This window comes from Meles meles, chromosome 2 (assembly GCF_922984935.1).
Source record: "Meles meles chromosome 2, mMelMel3.1 paternal haplotype, whole genome shotgun sequence".
NCBI lineage: Eukaryota > Metazoa > Chordata > Mammalia > Carnivora > Mustelidae > Meles > Meles meles.
The window spans coordinates 109,692,037-109,711,853 of NC_060067.1; the positions used below are offsets into that span (position 1 = coordinate 109,692,037).

A 19,817-nucleotide genomic window follows, 5' to 3' on the forward strand; every position below is an offset into this window, starting at 1 on the left:
GTTAAAATTATAGCTCCAGTCATGTTTACAACATTTATTTAAATGCTAAGTTTTAAACACTCGATTCAAAATTAGGAGAAGCTTTATGAGTGTAGCAATATACTTTGGTCTGATGGCCCTGTCTGAATATTATTGAGAAAGATTATGGTCATTGATATGGCATTTTGTAAAGCATCCTTGAAGGGAAGAGAATGTGTAAATACAAATTAATGACTGAATAATATAATATAGCGTATATTTTGACATATTTGGATATATAATTACTTCTCACAGAAAAATTATTCAGACTAGTAATTTTGACGGAAAATATGCTAGGAATAATCAGAAATCTTTCAGGTAGTAGTTAATTTTGAGTTACAGTTCTTCTGTTTGTTATAATTTACTTTGTGTCAATATTTCTGATTGCTCACCTTATTTGAAAACAACCTAAAAGTCTATCAGTAGCAGAATGTTTTAACAAATTGTTGTCCATCTCTACCATAGTATATTGTATGAATATATTATACTCATTTTTTTTAAAGATTCTATCTACCTGTTTGACAGACAGAGATCACTAGTAGAGAGAGAGAGAGAGAGGAGGAAGCAGGCTCCCCGTGGAGCAGAGAGCTCAATGCGAGGCTCTATCCCAGGACCCTGGGATCATGACCCAAGCCGGAGGCAGAGGCCTTAACCCACTAAGCCACCCAGGCGCTCCTATTATAATCATTTTTTTTTAAAAAAAAAGTCTTGATTTCTAGAGGTTTTGTGATTCATTGATAAATGAGGAAAGCAGATTTTCAGAGTGATAACTCAAGAATTGTAAAAACAACCAACCACAACAGAAGTCCTCTATGGGTGCAATATTAGGCAGGAACTCTTATTCAAGTTTTCATGAAGAAAGAACTTCTACTTTTTGAATTTTTTTCTTACCTTTTTAAAGATTTTATTTATTTATTATTTACTTATTTGTCAGAGAGAGAGGACACAAACAGGGGGAGCTGCAGGCAGAGGGAGAAGCAGACTCCCCACTGAGCAGGGAGCCCCATACAGGGCTCCATCCTAGGACCCTGGGATCGTGTCCTGAGCCAGAGGCGAACGAATGCTTAATGTATTGAGTCACCCAGGTGTCCCAGAACTTCTACTTTTTAAAAATGTGTATTTAAATCCCAGTTTATTAACATACAGTGCAATATTGGTTTTAGGAGTAGAAGTCAATAATTCATCATTTACATACAAGACCCAGTGCTCATCACAAGTGCCCTCCTTAATATCCATCACCCACCTACCTCCTTCCATCAACCACCCACCTCCCTCCATCAACCCTCAGTTTGTTCTCTATCATTAAGAATGTCTTATGGTTTCTTTCCCCCTCTCCTCCCTGCTCCCCCCACCCCACTCCTATATCTTCTTCTCTTTTGTTTCTTAAATTCCACATATGAGAACTTCTACTTTAAATGAAGCAAAGTCTGGGAAGAATCATTTTTGTTTTTATCCCCCTTTACTCACAGGAGAAAAGGGCAATAAGCATTCACTACTCAAACATGCATTATTTTAGTAGTTTAAAAAAGTCAAATTAAAAATGTAAAAGAAGGGGCATCTGGGTGTGTCAGTCAGTTATGCATCTGCTTTCGACTCAGGTCATGATCCCAGAGCTCTGGAACTGAGCTGCATTGGGCTCCCTGCTCAGCAGGGAGTCTTGTTTCTCCCTCTGCACCTTCCCCTGTTCATGCTCTCTCTCTTGCTCACTCTCTCTCAAATAAATAAATAAAATCTTTAAAAAATGTAAAAATGTAGAAGAAAATATGATTTTTCTGATCGAAGTTGCTCTCCTTAATTTAACCTTTTAATTTTTTAGGTAGTGTACATTCATTTTCAAATGGACGAGCTGGTTATAGCCATCAACATCAGCATCGACATAGTGGACATGAAAGAGAAGAAGAAAGAGGAGATGTATGTTTATGATAAGAAGTCGCAAAATGGCAGATTTCTGCTCAGCAAAAGCAATTAGAGTTGTCTGAAAATAGGACAAGTTGTTTTAAAAGAAAATAATGAGTGTTCTCATACCAGATGTATTCAGTAGAGACTAGACAGTTTTTAGGGATATTGAGGGAGCAGGGGTAGAAGTGAAGGTGCGGGGTGGTGGGCAAAATGATACCTCTGAGTTTGTTGTTCTATAACTCTGATGAAAATACTCCTGCAGTATGCATGCTTTGAAGTTCTCATTGTTGGTCCTAAAACATTTAGAACTAATACTGAAGAACTTCAGTTGGAAGTTACTTTCCTTGTTCTAATGTGTTATACCCAGCTGCATATAGCTCTTAAATTACATGGAGTAGAAAGAAGGTAAATGGAAAGAACACTGGACCAGAAATTGAAAGGCCTGGGCCCTAGCTCTGCCACTCATCTGCTTCCGCATGTCACCCTCAAAGTCAAGGGAAAGATGTTTTGCAAGAAAGACAGAGAACTTCCTCATCTGTAACATGAAGTCAGTTTATGTCAGTGTTTTCCAAATCGTGGTCTCTACATAAAGCACATGGAAAGTGGTATTTTTAAGAATCACTCCAGGCAGCTGGTATGATCTGGCAGATTTGAAAGCACTAAACCAGATGATCTCAAATGTCCTTTCTGTCTCTAAAAATATATGACAGCTGTTAGATTATTAACAACTACAACTATATTACAATTTATTATTTTTTGATGATTTTTTTGTAGGGAGGTTTTTCTGTGTTTATCCAGCTGATGCCCATTATTGTATTGATCCTCGTGTCATTATTAAGCCAATTGATGGTCTCTAATCCTCCTTATTCCTTATATCCCAGATCGTAAGTAGCTAAGTGAATTTTTTTTAATTGTTTTTTATCTAACTTCCTTTAAAGGGCCTTGTGTTCTCTTCAACTTCTAAGTAATCTTCTATTACTACAAGTATACCAGATTTTAAAATTTCTAATTTGAAAAATAGTTACTCGAGTGATAAATTTGTATTATCATGTTAGTTACATTTCTGTTCCACGTGGATAAAGACAGAAGTACTATTTTTGAACTTGATAGCAATTTAATGTGATAGGTAATATGTTGAAATCAAAGGCAAAAAATAGTTTAAAAGACAAAAATACTTCAAAGACAAAAGTAGGTTTATAATTGATGTTATATAGATTTATATCATTGAGGAGTAAATGACTTCATTCTTTTCTTTGTAAAATACTGATTAAAGAAAAGCAAATATTACTTTTTGTTATATGAAGTATTTTTCCGCAATATACTTATATATAAGAGATCAGGACAAAAAGGAAATTTAACACAATATGCATTCTAGAAAACTTTAGTGTAATACGGTGAACATAAGGGAAACTTGATAAAATCATATTATCAGTGATTTTACAGTATTTAAAATAGAGTGGCCTAAAAATGAGAAGTAACTTTTTATTTTTAAGTAAGATTTTTATTAAATAAAACTTGAAAGAACTTAAAAGAACCATACTATATTAAAATATGATTACTTTTTATGACATGGATGGTGGTTTTAGGCAATTTGAAATAATGTAAATAAATGATTACCAATATTAACTTTTTAATTATTTTTAATTGTTTTTGTTAGCTTGGTTTGTAGTAGTAGGATCAAAATGTGCAATTTTAATTAAAAAATAATGATCAAGCATTTCTTTTACAGTGGATCAGGACAAACTATTAAAATGCAAACAGAAAACTTGGGTGTCGTTTATTATGTCAACAAGGACTTTAAAAATGAATATAAAGGAATATTATTACAAAAAGTGGAGAAGAGTGTAGAAGAAGATTATGTGACTAATATTCGAAATAACTGCTGGAAAGAAAGACAGCAAAGTAAGTTTATGAAATCTTTAACATTTAAAAACTCAATCAGAGTCTTTGGAATTGATTACTGTAGATTTCCCTACTCAGAAAGTGTTCTAGAATTGCCTGGCATCATAATTGGAGCTCAGTACTTAAGACAGTAAGTTTTATATGGCCTTGTAACAGTATTTGGCACATAGCAAGCTCTTCTTAGTCAATGGTATTTGTGGTGTTGTTATCAATAAATATTTGGTTGAGTAAATGAATAATACTATATTGTATTTAAGGTGTTGTCAATTGTAACATGCGTCATTATTTTATGTACCACTAAGAAAAAAAAAACTCTGGCACATTAGCTGTGTCATCAGTTTTAATATGAATCCTGTTTCAGAGTAAAGTTTGAAACTCTTCATTAATTTAACTTAAACATTTAACACTTAATGTATAATGAGTTCTGTTGACATTCCATTTTCCTTTATTTATTCTGTACATAACTAGGAACACCTGGTGAATTTGTTTAGCCTTTTCCAGCCTCAACTTCCATAACTTAAGAAGCAGTTCCACCTATAAAAGCTTGACCATTAGAATCTACAGAGATGCTGCATATGACGCTAGTGTTGTTATGGTTATTGTTTTCCTGACTGTTATAAATAATAATGTAGACAGTATACTGTAAACTTCAGAATTAAACAAGCTAAAGTTGAATCCTAGCTGAGTGACTAGGGCCAAATATTCTAACTTGTTTCTTTATTCCCTCAGGTGTAAAATGGATAATGATGATGAGTGGGAGGAAGAAATAACTGTCATTTATATAATACCCATTGTTTCAGTGACTGTCTTAAGCACTTTATATATATTAACTCATTTAATCTCCACAATAACATGGTAAAGTTATACCCATTTTAGATACAAGGAAACTGAGGCAAAGAGAATTTAGTAACTTGCCCAGGGCCACAGAGGTAGTCCATGATTCAAACAGTCCATTAGTCTCCAGAATCCAGGCACTGTGCCCCACAGTCTTCTCAGTAATACCCAACTTTATGGGTTTGTTGTGAAAATTAAATCAGACAGTAAAGTGTTTCACATGTAGTAAAATGCCCAGAAATGGTAATGGTTATCATCTCTCATCTACTAGCGAAAATTCGATAAAACATAATCTTTGTATACTTCCAAGAAAGTTCTTATCTCTGGCCTTGGTTTCTTCATCTATGTTCTATATAGTGGCAATTAGAAGAGATACAACTTCATTGGTGTCTCAGGCTCTGAGTCTGTGAAATCAGTATGTTCTCAGTTTGGAGAATGTTACCTTAGACTAGAGGCTTTCAAATGGGAGTGGTTTGCCTCTGCTTTGCATTACGTCTGATAATATCTGGAAACTTTTTGTGTGTCAGCACAGGATGGGGGTGGAAGAGATTATTGCTGGCACCTAAAGGCTTGAGGCCAGGGTGCTGCTAAACATCCTAAACATCCCACAATCCACAGGATAGCACCACAACAAAGATTTGTCTGGCCCAAAAAGCTGACACTGCTCAGGCTGAGAAACTGCACTGGCAGAAGGTCTTTAAAGGCAGTGAATGCCAAATCTTTCTTACTTCATTTCATTTCACTTTTTGATGCCTAGTGCCTTACACAATCCTTGGCACATCATAGGCAGGTGGTAAACTTTTTTTTTTTTTAAGATTTTATTTATTTATTTGATAGACAGAGATTGCAACTAGTCAGAGAGGCAGGCAGGGAGAGAGAGGAGGAAGCAGGCTCCCTGCTGAGCAGAGAGCCCGATGTGGGGCTTGATCCCAGGACCCTTGGATCATGACCTGAGCTGAAAGCAGAGGCTTTAACCCACTGAGCCACCCAGGCGCCCCAGGTGGTAAACTTTTGATGGATATATGAATAATTAGGTGAAGGATTAATGAATTCATAAGAATGAATACATGAAAGACCTGCTTATTTGTGTCAAAAGAATGACTAACACATTAAATATATTACCTTTTGAATACAAATTCTAATCTTCAGCCACATAGGGGCGATTTTTGGATTATACATACTTAAATCCTATTACCTTAAATAATTGGGACATTGACTATATAAATAGAAAGAAGGAGGGAAAAGATATTCATATTTATGGAAGATAGTATAATGTTATAGCCAAAGTCCAGGCTCTGAGGCTGCCTTGCAACACAAGAACCTGGCTCAACCAACATGTTACCTAAGCCAAGTTAGTTAACCTCTCTATATATCACTTATGTCATCATTAAAATGTGGACTGTAACAGATAATACACGTTACCACTTAGCATAATATCCTGCATCAGTAAGTGTTCAATATTATTACTTACTATAATTATAATTGTTTTTTTTTTTTTCTATCCATACTATAAGCCAAGTGTTTTTGCCCGGTATACTTTAATCTTTTAATCATTTGGCGAGATTGGTGTTAATATTTCACTGACTTTCAGTCTGTTTTCTGTTTACTATACCAAGCTATCGACAGCTATATTGTACACAATCATATGTGTGTCTTTTACATTTACTATCAGAAGTTTTAACTAAATCTGATTTTATTAAGTCATTATTTATAAAATAACTTGCTTATATTCAACAATGTCAGTGGAACAAGACATAACTCTTAAAGACTAAAAAGAAAAGACAATTAAGTACAACATATGATCCTGCATTGGATCATGGATGGGGAGGGGAGGAAATGTCTATAAAGCACATCACTGGGGCCACTGGCGAAATAGGAATATGAACTATATATGGATAATAGGATTATAGTATTGTTAAATTTCTGAATTTGAAAATTGTATTGTGGTTATGTAAGACAATGCCTTTGTTCTTATGAGAAACATGCTGAAGTAATTAGGAATGAAAGGTATGATGTCTGCACCTTATTCTCAAAAGGTTTTGCAAAATAATAATAACTACCACAACAATAACAGCTTTTATTATAGAGAGAGCTAAAGCAAATTTGACAAAATGTGAAGAATTGGTCAATCAAGGGGTAAAGAGTTTTAGAGTGTTCATTGTATTACTCTAATTTTTGTGTAGGTTTGAAAAAAATTTTTTAAGATTTTATTTATTTGAGAGAAAGAGAGATGGAGCACGGGCTAGGGGGAGGGAAAGAGGGACAAGCTGGCTCCTTGCTGAGCAGGGAGCCCAATTTGGGGCTAGATCCTAGGACCCTGAGATCATGACCTGAGCCAAAGTGAGACATAACCAACTGAGCTACCCGGCACCCCTTGAAATTTTCAAAATAAAACTTTAAAAGTTCAGAACATCTGGAGTTAGGGGGTTTATTTTTTCTTAAGATTTTTATTTATTTGAGAGAGAGAAAGAGAGACAGAGATAGTGACAGAGAGCACAAGCGAGAAGGAGAGGGAGAAGCAGGGAGCCAGATGCTGAGTAGGGAGCCCAATCTCAGGACCCTGGGATCATGACCTGAGCCGAAAGCAGATGCTACCCAGGCGCCTCTAGAAGTTAGGGGTTTTAAATGAAGATGGAAGTTAGAGGAACTCAATATAATATTAATTAATCCACTGAATGTTTTACTTGTTGATTAGAATGAACTCATCTTGTTTTATAAGTTAGTGTCATCAAAATGTTGGCCAATAGAGTTTTTTTTTTAACCAGTGTTTTTCCATTTTGCAGTCATTTCTAACACTCCCTAATGTCTAGATTGATACAATAGGTGTTTTATAAAATACAAGCAGTAATTTGAAGTAATGGAAAGAATATTGTGTTAGGAGTTGGAAGTTTGCCTTAGAATCTAAATTGTCATTATTAGCTCTGTGAACTTGGGTTTATCTACCTCATCTGGGAAGACACATCTGCAAAAGGATTTTACAAGTGCCTCAAATAAAGGAGATGGAGCCAATTTTTTTACCAAGAAATGGAACAAATAATCCTAAAATTTATATGGAACCAGAAAAGACCCCGAATAGCCAGGGGAATGTTGAAAAAGAAAGCCAAAGTTGGTGGCATCACAATTCCAGACTTGAAGCTCTTATTATAAAGCTGTAATCATCAAGACAGTATGGTACTGGCACAAAAACAGACACATATATCAATGGAACAGAATACAGAGCCCAGAAATAGACCCTCAACTCCAATGTCAGCTATTCTTTGACAAAGCAGAAAAGAATGTTCAATGGAAAAAAGACAGTCTCTTCAACAAATGGTGTTGGGAAAATTGGACAGCCATATGCAGAAGAATGAAACTGGACACCATTTCCTTAAACCACACACAAAGATCGACTCAAAATGGATGAAAGATCTCATTGTGAGACAGGAATCCATCAAAATCCTTGAGGAGAACACAGGCAGCAACCTCCTCAATTTCTTCCTAGAAACATCGCCAAAGGTAAGGGAAGCAAGGGCAAAAGTGAATTATTGGGACTTCATCAAAATCAAAAGCTTTTGCACAGCAAAGGAAACAGTCAACAAAACCAAAAGACAACTGACAGAACGGGAGAAGATATTTGCAAATGACGTATCAGATAAAGGGCTAGTATCCAAAACCTATAAAGACCTTATCAAATTCAACACCCAAAGAACAAATAATCCAATCAAGAAATGGGCAGAAATCATGAACAGACATTTCTGCAAAGAAGACATCCAGATGGCCAACAGACACATGGAAAAAAAAAGATCAACATCACTTGTCATCAAGGAAATACAAATCAAAACCACAATGAGATACCACCTCACACCAGTCAGAATTGCTAAAATTAACAAGTCATGAAATGATATATGTTGGCAAAGATGCAGAGAAAGGGGACCCCTCCTACACTGTTGGTGGGAATGCAAGCTGGAGCAGCCACTCTGGAAGACAGTATGGAGTTTCCTCAAAAAGTTGAAAATAGAGCTACCCTAAGACCCAGCAATGGCACTACTGGGTATTTACCCTAAAGATACAAATGTAGTGTTCCGAGGGGCACATGCACCTGAATGTTTATAGCAGCAATGTCCACAGTTACCAAACCGTAGAAAGAACCCAGATGTCCATCAACAGATGAATGGACAAAGAAGATGTGGTGTATATATATACAATGGAATATTATGCAGCCATCAAAAAAAATGAAATCTTGCCATTTGCAATGACATGGATGGAACTAGAGGGTATTATGCTGAGTGAAATAAGTCAATCAGTCAATTGTCATATGATCTCTCTGATATGAGGAGTTTGAGAAGCGGGGTAGGGAAGGAAAAAATGAAACAAGATGGGATCAGGTGAGAGACAAACCATAAGAGACTCAATCTCACAAAACAGAGGGTTCCTAGTGGGGTGGGAAGGGTAGGGATAGGGTGGTTGAGTTATAGACATTGGGGAGGGTATGTGCTATGGTGAGTGCTGTGAAATGTGTAAGCCTGATGATTCATGGACTTGTACCCCTGGGGCAAATAATACATTATACGTTAATGGAAAAAATTTTTTTAATTTAATTAAAAAATTTTTCCCAAAGGTAAAGCAGGGGGGCGGGGAATGGAGCAATTTTGAAATTTTGATTGAGTTGTTAAATCCTAGCTGGATTGACTGAATAAAAGGTCATTTCTGAAGATCCTTAAAAAGAGGATATACTTTTGCTGAGAATATGTTTTGAATGTGGTCCTGACTGATGTCCTTTACTTTGGCCATTGTTTTCCGGAAAGTAACCGACTTTTTTACTGGGTCTTGTTACATCTTTTCTAAGTGCCCCACCCTTTGGAAGTGTTAATAAACAGTGAGATGACTGAGAGTAACAGAAGGTAGCAAGGAACAGTTCCCTAAAGATCTATAGTCCATTTATTTTTCTTTAGTAATGCTACCCACATACTGAAGGAAGTCTCAGAAGTACTCATTTGCCAAATAACACTACTGTGATTCTATAGTGAGCTTTTTTCCCTTTTGCGTTCCTTCAGTAAGATTTTCTTCTTTAATTCAAGCAAACACGGGACAAGATTCCAAATTTTTCTACTCAAGTCCTGGCATAATTAATTGAAACCTTAACAAGAGGTCACAGCAAAATAACCACTAGCAGGATTGAATAGCATATAATTTATCTTTAGTATGAAAGGTCAAGAGGATGCTTCTTTAGAACACTAGGTTTTAAACCACTGAGGACAGGAATGAGAGAAAGTGTTGGGTTGATAGGATTTTATTTTCATTTCTTTCGCAGAATAGCTGTGTTTGTTTTACATGCTAGGCTTCCAAAGTCTTTTAGAGCAATACTCGGATTTCTTTCTTTTTTAAAAAAATGTCAGTTAATAGAAATACTATTGAAGGGTTTCTATTAAACAGCATTTCAGCTTAAATAGCTAGGTGATCTAAATTATTATCTACTTAGCAAAATATTTTTGTTTGTTAACAGAAACAGATATGCAGTATGCAGCAAAAGTATACCGTGATGATCGGCTTCGAAGGAAGGCAGACGCCTTGAGCATGGACAACTGTAAAGAATTGGAGCGGCTGACCAGTATTTATAAAGGAGGATGAACTGGGATTGTATTTATACCATTTAGCGTACTCCTTATTTTTTCTGTAAGTAAGTTTAGTTTTATCATGAGAGCTAAAGAAAAAGATTGGATGTTAAAAACTAAACTGAATAGTTGGTCCCTGAAATCTTGGACTGTTTTTGACCTACTGGCTCCTTTAAATAGTAGGGAACTGAAAACTAAAATTAATGTTTTAGTTACGCTTCTGGCAATTATTTTCACTTTTAAAGCTTATGTTGTTCCTAACTAAAAATGTCTTGAGAAGGGATTATCACACCTATAGCCATTTCCAGTTTTAGTGATTCTTCATGTTTCCTTTGGTCATGTAAATATTTATGGAATGATCATTTTGTGTACATATGAGTTACTGCATTTTTATTTAAATTCTTTTAGTATTTAACTCCATGAGACACTTTAGTTTAAACTGATAGAATACATGGTCTGTGACAAAATTACGTTTTTCTTGTCAGATGTCGAATGTTTGTGGAGTTTAAGCAATGAAACTTTCTCAAAAAGAAAAGAAACAACAAAAAGCTATTTAACTGTGTAAATCTTGTAGTATTATCAGCTTAGAGGGAATTGATATTTTTAATATTGCCATTATATTCCAGAATATATATTGAGATACACGAACTGGTGTAGAGTATCAGTTTGCTATTTAGTTTTATGAATTGCTAAGCCATGCATAGAAATGAAATGCTATACTGATAGATTTTAAAGAAAATATGAGGAAATGGCTATGTAGATATTAAACAAAAATGGTCTTCAACAGTAAATTGAAGTTATGAAATTTGCAATTCCAGTAATTCAAAGGCCCCACCACATGTTTATATGTTTGTCTTTAAAGACTGCTAAGATTTATGAAGAAGAGGACCCACCTGTTTTGCCCCCCTTGGAAATTTTAGTTTCTTCTTAGTTATCATTTGAGCAGGATCCAAAATAAATGGGTTCTTCTACAAATGAGTAATAAGAGAAAAATACTACAAAATCGAAGCTTGTGCCTTTTAACCTGATTGCCAACTCTTAAACATATAAGTAGATTACAGCACACTTACTTGATCAGAGCATGATCTGTTTGGCCATGTGCAACAGTGAGCAGAAATATAGCAGCAGGTAGAATAGTGATTTATAGCAAGTTATCCTTACAAAATTCTGAGCTAAAAACTATTTGCCGTTGAGTAATTCAATTAATCTTATAGGAGTAAGCTCTCTGTAATTCAATCCATAATATAAATTAGAAAAATAAGCTGGAAATTGAAACTTTTGGTGCCTGTATATTGAGTATGAAACTATTTGATTTCTAGTCTTCTGTGTTTATCAGTTCTAATATCTTAATGATTTTGCTTCATATTCAGTTAATGGAACACAAATGCATCTTTGGTGATTTTTTGTATGTGTGAAAGCATGCTAGTTCTAGTGGCAGTGTTCTTTTGTTTAAAGATTTTTTTTCTGACTGTAGTTGATTTTATAGCCTTTGTTGAATAAAACTGCTAAAATGACCATTCTTTTTAAAATGTTCTCTTGTATCCCCTTTTCCAGGTAAATCAGTAAAAATATCCGAATGAATTAGTGAGTTACACTAAATAACATACTGCCCTAGGAAAACTGGACAGCTTCACCAGTTTTCTTTTAGAAATGAAACTTCTAAATTAAAAAAAAAAAAAAAGCAGTGCTTAAAAGAAAATACAAATTTAAATATGTTCTTGAGCCTGCAGAATGAATTTTTAGAAAATAAGTTCATAGCATTCTAACTTCGAAAATTCATATACATCTGAAAACTTACAGAACTTTAAATGAAAAAATTTCATCCATTTATTTTTCCAGTTATAATGGGAAATTTACACTACTGTGATTGACGCTAATGTGAATTGAACTCTTGAGTGATTCTTTTTCCTTTAATCTTGGCTTTATGAGGATAGATGAAGTTATTAAGTTGTAGATTATGAAGTCATATATGGCTTTTGGACAGTATTATATTTCCGTCGCTGCATTCCATCACATTTCATAAAATGTTTGGGAAAATGTGTTTGATAAAATAAAATTTTCAAACAACTGTGAGAAATAACTGATCGAGTGCCTGATAATTTAAACCACATACAAAGTATGCAAGGAAAGATTAAGTCTTCAATGTCATCTATATTTTGGTGTAAAGGCCCAACCAAGTAGTCTTAAAATTTTGTGTTAATTCTAAAAAGGAAGATTTGACCTGTCTTGAGATGTAAGGTTTTCATGTGTGCTGTTCTTACAATAAAAATCCCAACATTTTGCCATCTTATTTTTACTACACAAGCTTTGCAGTTTCATTTGATAAGTTGTACTGTTCATTTTAACCATTGCCTGAAAGCTCTCAGTCTTTTAATGCTGCATTACTAGCCTTTCAAACTGGTATTTTAGAAGTTTGGCAGCAACTATATTTATTAATGCTTTACACTTTTATCTCTTTTTACACATACATATGAATATTGTCCTTGTGAGGATTTGGTGGAAAGTAAATAGTACCTTTTCTCCTCCTTTTTTGGTTCCTTAGTTCCAAAGTAGACTGGTACTAGTCGCTTATAAGCTTCAAAATTTGTTTTGATCAAATCTGAGAATTTCATTCTCAATGAGAAAAATTCAAGTTTAATCCATCTAATAAAAACAATATATTTTGGGAATAAATTTCATTTGAATGCTTAAATAAGTATTTGTTTCATAATCACTGCATTTTTCTTTATAATTTACAGAGATTTGATAGACGAATAAATCCTTAAGGCATGTATATGCCAGTGCATTAAGCCACTCTGCTTTCGTGTCAGCTCAGGTGTTCACAGGAACAGGAATGTGGAGGTCCAGCCCTTTACTGTGATTGCACTTTTATGTTCAAGTTTTCTTCTTGTTAAATCTTAACTTCATTAGTATTTAAAATAGTGTATAGTGAGAGAAATGATTACCCTCTCCAATTTTTCTTTGTTGATCTGTAAGTTTTAAATGCAGCTGTTATATTTAATAACTGTGACATATTATTAATAACACATTCCCATATATTTCCTTAAAAATATCTCCCACGTGTTAAAGAAGTGAAATATTTTTTGATGTTGACCTGAGAACCAAATGAGCCATCTTTCCAGTTAAGTAAGTGTTACGTCAAAGGACCATATGGTTCAAAAGGAGAATCTGTGCATTTATTCAGCTTCCCTACATGAAGCTTAGGTTCATGTTACCATCTGTCTTCATCCTGAGTGAAGCAAACTGAAAGGGCATTCATAATCCTTTTTCTTATCTGAACAGGAAAACTTCTGAAAATGAACAATTAATCGGAATTTTAATCCTTACTAAATAGCTAAAAAACTGTGTCTGTTGGCTACATTGGACTATTGCCTAGTTAAAATCTGTAAAATTCTCTATAAACAAATGAAAAAGGAAAGAGTAGTATAACAATAACCTACAAAACTTTTTAAGTTCTAATTTGTAATTACAAAGAAGTGAGTAGAATGAGGATCTTTAAGGAATTCTTGCATGTCCCTTTAATAATCTGACAGGCAACACAGTCCTAGAATTCAGGCTTTTTTGGTTTCCATTACTATTAGAGACACTTTCATATAAATGGAAACATTTTCCTTCAAAACAGTACTTCAAAACATACTCCTTATATTAAGGATTATATAACCACATTTTTTGTAAGTTCTCTGTAACTTTTTCCTGTTGGTATGTGATTTGTTCTCATTTAATGTTATTATCTGCTGGTTTTGGGGCCAATGGACTTGTGAATATTCTGTGGATGTGTCTATGTATAGGTGTATATATATATATATTTTTCCAGCTAATACCTCAAATGTGTGATTGTTTAATATATACCACACTATGTTTGCACAAAGCAGGGCTTCCATTAGCAGTGGATATTCTTATTTCTAACTTTGAAAATCATTCCACAGAATTTCATTGGTGTGAATTCTTTGCATTGATCCTTTTCAAATTTTACAACTGAGATTCCTATTAGAAGGCCCATACTTCAAAATATAATTGTATGAAAAAAAAAATATATAATTGTATGTTTCTGTCTCTAGCAATAGAACTATGTAGGGGTAAGAAGTGTTTCCCAAAGTGTCTAGTTTAGTAAGTTATTATGAACAATTGGGATTATTGGTTGCCTTGCTGCCAAGCTGCCTCGTAACTGCACAGCAATGACACCCGGCATGAATTTGAGCAAGTCTTATTCGCTTTGGCACAGGAGTCGAGACATTCCAGTCTGATTCTACTTTGCCATTTGAGAGTACCACTAAAATAATAGAGGTTTTCCGGTGACACTGGAGTATTTTAAGCATTTCAAAATGAATTGTTTTTGAGTTGGCTGACTATACCAATGAGAAGAACGAAACTCACACATAAATGATATTTTGTAATTTGTTTATATTAAGAAATGCTTCTTACCTATTTTTGTTTTCATTTTTTCAATGGCTACGTAAGACTTTCTTCCATTTAAGGTTTAAATCATGTGTTTTTTAAAAGCTGCGCTAATTTTCAAGGTGTGATGAAATTTTAATGGAAGCCTTGTGTAAGTTAAATGAAGTGAAACTGGTAAAGGAGATCTTACTTTGTCTATAGTGCATTTAAGATTATACAATTAGATTTAAAAATGTCTGATTTGTAAAATACTTAATGTGATATCAGACTTATAAAATTTTCTGTGTGAGAACTCTGTTAAAGAAAATGCATTTGATTTTTAATGAATGTTCTGCTGAATGATTTGTGATGAATTTTTGTCTTTCAGTCTCTGCAGTTTATCTCAATATATGAATAAAAAGAAGGTCTGTTCTCACTGTAAAGGATGTGTTTTTATCATCTTTTATATTCTTAAAGATCTTATTTATTTACTAGACAGACAGAGATTACAAGTAGGCAGAGAGGCAGACAGAGAAAGAGAGAGAGAGAGAGAGAGAGAGAGAGAAGCAGACTCCCTGCTGAGCAGAGAGCACAATGCGGGGCTCCATCCCAGGACCCTGGGATCATGACCTGAGCCAAAGGCAGAGGCTTTAACCCACTGAGCCACCCAGGCGCCCCTGTTTTATATACTTAATATCCACTTTCTTTCATTCATTTAACCAGTCAACAAATGTATGAAACCTTTATTGCAAGCAGTGAGCTGAGTGCTGGGAATTAATCACTGAACAAGACAGAAATCCTTATGGAGTTTATTTACATCTCTTCAGGAAAATAAATGTCAAGTAAATAACTAATTATAATTATGGTGAATGCTACATAGAGAATTACAAGGTACAATGAAAGCACATATCTAGAAGACTTAACCTACTGTGGAAGGATCAGGGAAGGTTTCTCTGAGAAAGTGAGCTTAAGCTGAAACCCAAAAGACAAGAAAAGTAGGAGTGAGGTGAATGCTAGAGATATATTTCAGGCAGAGTATGCTAAGTTGATAAAGCCTTAGAAACTTTGTGGAAGTGAAAACAAACTTACATGAGAACAAACTTGTATGATTATAGCGTAGGAAATGAAGGGTAAGTTAGAGAACTAAAATAAGATAGGGGTCAATTTCCATAAGACCATATATAAACTATGATGATGATAACTGGACTTTATCCTAAGTCAGTAGAAAACCTTTGAGATTTTTGAGGATGGAGTTACATAATGAGATTTGAGTTTCTAAAATATCATTTTAGTTATTGTGCAGAGAGGACTGGAGGGCAAACATGAATGTAGGAAGGATAGAAAGTTACTGGCAAAGGAGAGATGATCATGACTTGGATTAGAATAGGAATACAGATAAATGAGTGATGTTGAGAGATATTCAGAAAGTAGAGCCAAGAAAATTACTTGATTGATTGGATTTGGAATAGAGGCAGCAATTAAAAACTTTACAAAAAACTGGCTATGAAAGGGAGTAGAGAAAGATGTTAGCTGAAAGAGGATGTGATTTCTAAAGAAGGTTTTTATTTTTCAATTATTAATTACGTGAGATCTTATTTATTGCATGAGAGATCTGTTTTATTCTGTTTTTCATTCTGGTGTAAAAGGGCAGATAGAAAGTGAAAGTAAAGATAGAGGAAAAGAGGGATAGTAGCAGTAAGTGTTTGATATGTCCAGGAGGATATTATGTCCACTTGACAGATAGAAGAATACTTTAGCTAAGCGACCACCAGCATTCTTTCAGAAAGGAATGCAAGGAGGATAGGTAAAAGGCAGGTAGATCTGTAGTGTTGGTGGTAAAGATGTCACAGCTTTCACTGGCTTGATGAATAGGCAGTTTATCTGTGTAAAGTGGGGGAGGGAAAAAAATAAACAGGCTTGGAAAGAAGACAGTTTGAGGGAAAATTTTTTTTTTTTCACTGAGTCACCTGACAAGTGAAAAAGTCGGATTTTTACAAGTCCTAGATTGGTGACAGAATTTAGTCTATTTAGTTGTGTGTGTTTTCTCCAGCCTAACCTGTCAGCCTAGGTAGGCATAGGCAGTGGAATACAATTCACTGAACTCATCCAAAGTTGAGGTTCTTTCAGGCTGGAAAGAAGGTAGGGGAGTTTAAGTTGTTGACATGTGAGTGATTCATTGTCTATTGTATGCAAGCCAGAGATCAGAGGAATTAGTAATTTCTCAGGTGACTGGCTAAATCCAGAGTGTGATGATAATGAGTGGTGGTATAAAAGAGAGAGTTACTGCATATGACCTTGTAATTGTATTCTCAATGGACCAAATCCCAAACCATAGCCAGAATCAATATTAGCAAGACATTTTCCAACTTGGCCAATCTAAGTGATAAAATTTTCATATTTGTATGTTGGAAAATCAGCAAGACTCTCTTCACCATGAATTCGAATACCAACTAGGATTTTCACACAAATAGTGGAGCCAACCTAAACCAAGACGACTGGTAATTTTTCATGGGAAAGAAGAATAAAAAAACTAAGCTATCTCTGGCCATATATAAAAGCTAAGAGAAGCAAGCTAAAAATAAGCTGAAACAAAGGCAAAAAATAAAGTTAGAACTTTAACAACTTTAACAACAAAGTTAAAACGTTTAACTGTTTCATGTATTAGATATACTAATATACTATTTCTCTGGTATGCTGCGCACTAGAAAATTTGAATGGTGAGATAAAAACTTTATGTGCATGTGTGCAGTTTCTACTAGTTACTTCCTGAACCTCAGGGATCATCTGGTACACCCCACTTTGGAAAACTGTACATAATGCTGGTAATTTTTTAGGCCAGTAATTATTTCCCCTAGTCCTATACCAGTGGCAGTGAGTAAATTCAAATAGATTAATCTCCCATTGACTGCCATAATTCAGAAACCATCACACTTGGAAATTAGAAATCTTAGTTCTTTCAGTTTGAGGACAGAATGGTATTTGGAGAGCTTGGAAAGCTATGCTTTCCCTTTTTTGCCACCCAAGAAGAAGAAGAAAAATCAGTATTTTCCAGGTCAACTATCATTTATCGAGGTCAGTAGGATGGAACATATTAAAATGAAAAACCACTTCCAGAAATTAAAAGAACTTGCCAGAGTTCATATTTTTACTTGCCTCTAAACTTGGGAGAAAATGCTGAGGGGTCAGGGACGGATAAGAAGTTGTAGTCAGGCCCCGGATTAGTAGTTTCTTTTAACCACTTTTAGTCAACAAATGCTGAATGAGTTGCCTACAGAGTGCAAGACATTGAGGCATTATAGGAAACTGGAAAAAAAGTCCAAAACATGACCTGGCCTTCTAGAGGTTATGGTCTCATTGGGAAAGCAAAACTATGACACATAATTATGCACAAATATCAATTATTCTTGGTAAAATAAAGCAGTATTCAAGAGAATGGGATATGTGAGATGTTACCAGAAAACAAGATTTAAGTTATCTCAGGTAGAGGGGCACCTGGGTGGCTCAGTCTGTTAAATGTCCAACTCTTGATTTCGGCCCAGGTCTCAGGGTCATGAGATTGAGCCCCTGCATCGGGCTCTGCTCTGGGGATGGACCCTGCTTAAGATTATATCCCTCCCTCTCCTTTGCCCCTCCCCTGCCCCGTGTGGGCATATGCATGCTCTTTCTCTCTTTGGAGGGGGGGAGCATATCTAAGGTAGAAAGTGAAGGGATTCAGAACATGCCACCCCAAAATATGCCACTTTGGCATTTTTTTTAAAGATTTTATTTACTTATTTGAGAGAGAGAGCATGAGCAGGGGAGAGGCATATGGAGGGAGACCGGCAAACTCCCCTTGTTGCTGGGAGCACAATGTGGAACTTGATCCCAGGACTCTGGGATCATGACCTGAGCAGGAGGCAGACCCTTAACCTATTGAGCCACCCAGGTGCCCACCACTTAGGCATACTGATTATTTTGAGCTGAAGGAACTAAGAAAACAGATACAGGAAGGATTCCTTGACCTTCCCTTTTACCAAAACACAGGTCATAAAATTTCCTGTGAGAAAGGTGCCCTCCGTCTACCAGGAAGAGAACATTCTTATCACCAGAGGTGAGACGGACACCAAAATGTACCTTTACAAACAAGCCTACTAAAATAATCCTTATCTTCCATTGGTTTCACCCGCGTTTCATAATCACTGTCCCACAATTACTGTCCGTTACCCAATCCCCTTTTCTTGTCACATCCCCATGATTTGTTGTTCTTTGTATAAAAAGGTATGTAACTTTTGGGCCTAGTGATGTCTTTGGACCTTATCTCCTTCTAAATACTCCCATATACACATAAAAATATTAAATAAATGTTGTGTTTTTCACTGGATAATCTATCAATTCTTAGGCTCAGCCATAGAACCTAAAAGGGTAGAAGGGCAGATGTTTTTCCTTCCCTACAAGAGAAATGAGCATTTCAGTTTAAAGGACCCTCCAGAACCAGTGTGGAGAAATAATAAACAGTGATGGAAAGGTGAGTAATCAATTTGGCTGGAGTATAGGATTCACCTTAGAATGTGTTCAGAGGTAAAAGATTAGACTGTCAACTTTATCAGTCTGCAGTGGTACATCACTGAAGATTTTTTGTGCAGCAGTAATATGCATTGTTTTGGGAAGGTTATCTGGCCATTACTAAGTGGCTATTAATATCATCTTGCTAGATAATGGTTTGAATGAGGAATTGAAAAAAATATATAGTTGAAAAAAATCTGTTACAGAAAAGCAGACACGAGGAACAAAAGACAGCAGTCAAACATGACACTTGACTAGTAGAATCAGGAAATGATACAGGCACACATAATGAAAAATGTTGATGGGAGAAGTTTTCGGAGCTTTTGAGTCAGAGCTGACTATAAGACATATATTTAGAAATATGCAACAACCGACAAGTAGCCAAAAATGTGAACCTAGAACTCTGAGGAAAGGTGCAGACTTAGGACTCACGTTCTCAGGGAAATGTGGGAAGAGAAAAACAAACTAAAGACAAGCTTTAAACGCAATGATCTAAATAATTAGGAAACTAGAATGCGTGAGGACCTAAAATAAGTAATACAGTATCCCAAAGCTAGGGAATTAAACGGTTTAAATAAGGAAAAGAAAGTGAATTTCAATGATGTGAGTTGCTATGGAACTGTCAAGTTCACTTGATAGTGATAATTATATCACTTG

General features: G+C 35.3%; 1 protein-coding gene across 2 annotated transcripts in view; it reads left to right on the forward strand.

The window, feature by feature from the left end:
• Nucleotides 1–15,061, forward strand: part of DNAJB14 (DnaJ heat shock protein family (Hsp40) member B14) — a 45,607-nt gene extending 30,546 nt beyond the window's left edge. The window contains exons 5-8 of one of the 2 annotated variants that reach the window (XM_045997757.1): nt 1,835–1,929; nt 2,692–2,801; nt 3,647–3,823; nt 10,136–15,061. In XM_045997757.1, the coding sequence (XP_045853713.1) occupies nt 1,835–1,929; nt 2,692–2,801; nt 3,647–3,823; nt 10,136–10,172 (419 nt within the window). In that variant the 3' untranslated portion in view covers nt 10,173–15,061. The remainder of the gene's footprint in view (nt 1–1,834; nt 1,930–2,691; nt 2,802–3,646; nt 3,824–10,135) is intronic. The other variant, XM_045997756.1, reaches the window with a different exon arrangement.
• The last annotated feature ends 4,756 nt before the right edge of the window (nt 15,062–19,817 follow it).